This window comes from Papilio polytes, unplaced genomic scaffold (genome assembly GCF_000836215.1).
Source record: "Papilio polytes unplaced genomic scaffold, Ppol_1.0 DF822067.1, whole genome shotgun sequence".
NCBI classification, from domain to species: domain Eukaryota; kingdom Metazoa; phylum Arthropoda; class Insecta; order Lepidoptera; family Papilionidae; genus Papilio; species Papilio polytes.
The window spans coordinates 2,405,082-2,409,277 of record NW_013527137.1 but is presented as its reverse complement, the minus strand read 5'-3'; the positions used below and the strand labels follow the sequence as shown (position 1 = coordinate 2,409,277).

At 38.5% G+C, this 4,196-nt stretch overlaps 2 protein-coding genes across 2 annotated transcripts in view; one reads left to right on the top strand and one right to left on the bottom strand.

The window, feature by feature from the left end:
* The window catches only part of LOC106107394 (peroxidasin homolog), a 33,225-nt gene extending 30,113 nt beyond the window's left edge, over positions 1-3,112 (top strand). Inside the window, exons 18-24 of the mRNA XM_013288237.1 lie at positions 115-357; positions 461-645; positions 801-1,069; positions 1,147-1,296; positions 1,441-1,587; positions 1,726-1,882; positions 1,987-3,112. Of these exons, the coding sequence (XP_013143691.1) occupies positions 115-357; positions 461-645; positions 801-1,069; positions 1,147-1,296; positions 1,441-1,587; positions 1,726-1,882; positions 1,987-2,175 (1,340 nt within the window). The 3' untranslated portion in view covers positions 2,176-3,112. The remainder of the gene's footprint in view (positions 1-114; positions 358-460; positions 646-800; positions 1,070-1,146; positions 1,297-1,440; positions 1,588-1,725; positions 1,883-1,986) is intronic.
* A 504-nt stretch (positions 3,113-3,616) lies between these two features.
* The window catches only part of LOC106106837 (serine-threonine kinase receptor-associated protein), a 5,657-nt gene continuing 5,077 nt past the window's right edge, over positions 3,617-4,196 (bottom strand). The window contains exon 8 of the mRNA XM_013287496.1: positions 3,617-3,634. Within this exon, the coding sequence (XP_013142950.1) occupies positions 3,617-3,634 (18 nt within the window). The remainder of the gene's footprint in view (positions 3,635-4,196) is intronic.

The following is a 4,196-nucleotide window of genomic DNA, read 5'->3' as shown; positions in this document are numbered from 1 at the left end:
CGTTCAAACAGAGACAGAAAAAGAAGAAACGGGAACTTTAGAAGGATAGCAAGCCAATTTGTTAAAAATAACTTCCATAAGAAAAATTCTAAGTAAAGATTACGTTTTGTACAGGTGATGGCAGAGCATCAGAACAGCCGGGTCTAACCGCTATTCACACAATCTTCCTCCGCGAACATAACCGCCTGGTAGAAGGTCTACGAGGTGTCAACCCGCATTGGGACGCTGAGCTGCTTTTCGAACACACCCGTCGCATCGTCGCTGCGGAGCTTACACACATCATCTTCAACGAATTCTTACCTCGACTTCTCTCATGGAACGCTGTCAATCTTTATGGACTCAAATTGTTGCCAGCAGGTAAAAAAAACCTTTTTGATAAATTATTGCGTAAGATTTAGAACGAGTCTCCTTCTATAATTGTATATTGGTTCTTCAATAACGAAATAAATATCAATTGCAGGTTACTATAAGGACTACTCACCGACTTGCAATCCAGCGATAGTAACCGAATTCGCAGCAGCGGCGTTCCGTTTCGGCCACTCGCTACTGCGCCCGCACCTGCCGCGTCTCTCACACAACTTCCAGCCTGTGGAGCCTCCGATCCTCTTGCGCGACGGATTCTTTAGACCTGACATGTTTATGAGCGTATGTTTTATACAACATTTCAAAAATTAATTCCAATGGCGGTAAATCTGCCCTATTTCTTCATCCTTATTCTATTGCAAGAAGCAATCACTGTTGTAATGAAACACACTGACATTAAGCAATATTTTACAACGTTAACATCTTTTTCTTTTCAGCACCCGCAACTGGTCGATGAACTGATGCGCGGTCTATCCTCTACTCCTATGGAAACACTGGACCAGTTTATAACCGGGGAGGTCACAAACCACTTGTTCGAGGACCGCAAGATACCATTCTCTGGAATCGATTTAATCGCCCTCAATATCCAAAGAGCTAGAGACCACGGAATACCGAGTTATAACAACTATAGAGCTCTGTGCAACTTGAAGAGGGCTGCTAACTTCGAAGATTTATCAAGAGAGGTTCCCGATGAAGTTATTGCACGGTATGTAAAGAAAGAAATGAACATGTGATGTTTTAATTTTAGTTAAACATATTACAAGATATTTGTATGTGTTGCAGATTGAAGAGGATCTACCCAACAGTGGACGACATTGACCTATTCCCTGGGGGCATGAGCGAGCGGCCATTGCAGGGCGGTCTTGTAGGACCTACCTTCGCTTGCATCATTGCCATACAATTCCGACAGCTCAGGAAATGCGATCGCTTCTGGTAAACAAACTCTACTTTACCACATATCAATTAAATATAATGACTTGCCGGTGCATTTAATATCCTACTAGTTTTGTCAAAATAAGTAAAAAGACGCCATAAATATTGTTTATTATCTATACATTTTTGTTAATTACTTTTCAGGTATGAAAACGACAACCCAGCTATCAAATTCACGGAGCAACAATTGGCGGAAATTCGCAAAGTAACGATGTCTAAGGTTTTATGCGAGAACTTCGATTTGCAGAGTGACATGCAACGCGCCGCTTTTGACTTACCCAGCAACTTCTTGTAAGTATAATGGCCAACTAACACACACTATTTCAAGAATAAAACTCCCACATTTGGACTACCGAAAAGATTGGGCAATTTGACCAACTTCAGTTTGCAGATATTTGTGGAAAACTATTTAATGTTTGTTGTTCGTAGGAACCCTCGCGTGCCTTGTTCATCGCTGCCCAAGTTGGACTTATCGGCGTGGCGCGAAAGCTCCGCCCAGGGCTGCCTGATCGCGGGCCGCTCGGTCGCAGTCGGCGAGTCCGCCTTCCCCTCACCGTGTACCTCCTGTATCTGCTCTTCTGAGGGTGTAAGTGTTAAGAGTAATGTATAGTCTTTATTATAATATTTTACAATGTAACGCTCAATAAAGGAACTTTTAAACGGATATTATCTATGTTTTTTTGTTAACAGGCGCAATGTGCATCGTTAAGGATAACAGACTGCGCGCAATTGCTTCGCGAATGGCCGCGAGAAGCAGTGCTAAGAGATGACGTGTGCACAGCGCAATGTGGCACTGCAGCGCCACCCAACCCTAGCGGCCACCGACGACAACCGATCAACTTCAAGTTCCCAGACTTATCGCCCTTTATAGCAAAGTGAACGAATATTACGAGCTCGTAAGCTCTGTGTAATCCAGTGTGTGCTATTAAGCTAGTTAAACCAATTTATAACGAACTATGAATAACTGTAGTAAAAAGTCCCCTGATTGTGCTTACGACGAAATTATGTAATTATTGATACATTCGTCAACAATTTTAAATGATAGAAATTTTCAATAAAATAATGCAAATATTGTTATTTTCTATTACATAAAAAACGAGCCAATAATGCATAATTACTTTAAAGCTTCGTTAACATCAAAGACGTTTGTAATTTTTGTGAGTAAAAACTTTATGGTTGATTGACTAAGAACATCACGAACAAATATTTAAGATTTTGTAAATTATTAGTGACGTTTAGGCCATAAATAAATACTCAAGCTTTATCCTCTGCTGAAAAATAAGTTAATAAAAAAAAGAATCGAATGAAAAAATACAATAACATAAATAACTTAACAAGTTATTTGTTAAATGGGTATTACTCAAAAAATGAGCACGCATAAGCATTCTTACCAAAGTTATTTAAAAATATGAAATTCAATCACATACCTTTAGGTTAGTGAAGAAAAACGAATGCAACAAGCTCAAAATCCATGGCTGTTAGCAATAATTTAAAACTCCTAATTTTAAGGATAATGAATTCTTAATCAAATTGAAGTCATTGTAAAACGGCCATGTTAGCTTTAATTTTTTTTAAACAATTATTACCAGTGTGGCAATACCTACTAAATGTTACCATTATCGTACAATATTAGATTCAGTAATAAATACAAAATATACTATGTAGCTTGTAAGAAATCACTGCCTAGTTTTGTGTCTAGGGTTTAAAACGTGTAAATTATTTTGTAAAGTATTGGCATAATTAGTATTAAGATTTTTATACTGTAGCTTATAACTATTTTAATTTTATAAATACAAATCTCACCAATTATTTAAAACAAGACTTTCATTTTTCGACATGGCACCACCATTTAATATTCTATCGAAGAAAATTAAAGTATAACTTAAAGGCTCGATTTTGCCTGAAGTATTCTGTCGGCATTTCATACCAGAATCTTAATTCTTCAGATATAAGTTTTGGTAAAATAAAAGAAAACTTGATGCAAAAATGTTCTTATTTACAAATCATTTTTTATTTTGTTTCACATTATCATTTTGTTTTGTTGCACATTATTATAGTTCATTAATTTCTTTTTACAATAAATACATGTTTTGAGTATAAAAAAAAAATTGGTATTGCAATAAAAAAAACAACACAAACAGGGTTCGACAATATCCGCAGCGCCGGCGCTTAACGTCACGTACAACTCGCACTACACTGCACTGGGTTCGGTACACAAGCGCGCACTGCGCACTGCTCACTGCGCACTGCCCACTGCGCACTGCCCACTGCGCACTGACCACTGCGCACTGCCCACTGCGCACTGCCCACTACGCACTGCTCACAGCTCCTCGTCACTCTGCAACATTAACAAAATTAGATTAATGCGCGTTCACATTTGGCCAGTACGGTAACGTTCAACAACTACACTGTCAATAAACTGACACAACTGAAATATAGCTAGTACCAGTGACTATACAATCTATGACTTAGCCATCGCAAATGTTCAACTGAACTGGTTAAGTGTGAACCGGTCATTTCAAGCTCCACCCTTCACTAACTAGATTTTTCTCTGCCGATAAATTATTCGTAAACTAAACGAGGCTAACAAAGCTTTGAACAAGTGAAATAGCAGTTCACGGTTTAACGCGATGTATTACTTTTAGGAGCTGACGAGTCGCTAACTACCTGGAGACTTGCAACTCAAAGAAATCATATTTACGATTTCGACCGAACTATCACTGAAGGGTAGCTTACATATATTATAGACATAGACGGGCATATTACATAGACGGGCATATTACATAGACGGGCATATTACATAGGCTACTGTTTTTAATTCCGTGCTATCTTTGGAACGGTTGGACCGATTTGGACGGGACTTTTACTGAAAGATAATAGCTGCTCGAAGGTTTTTTTTT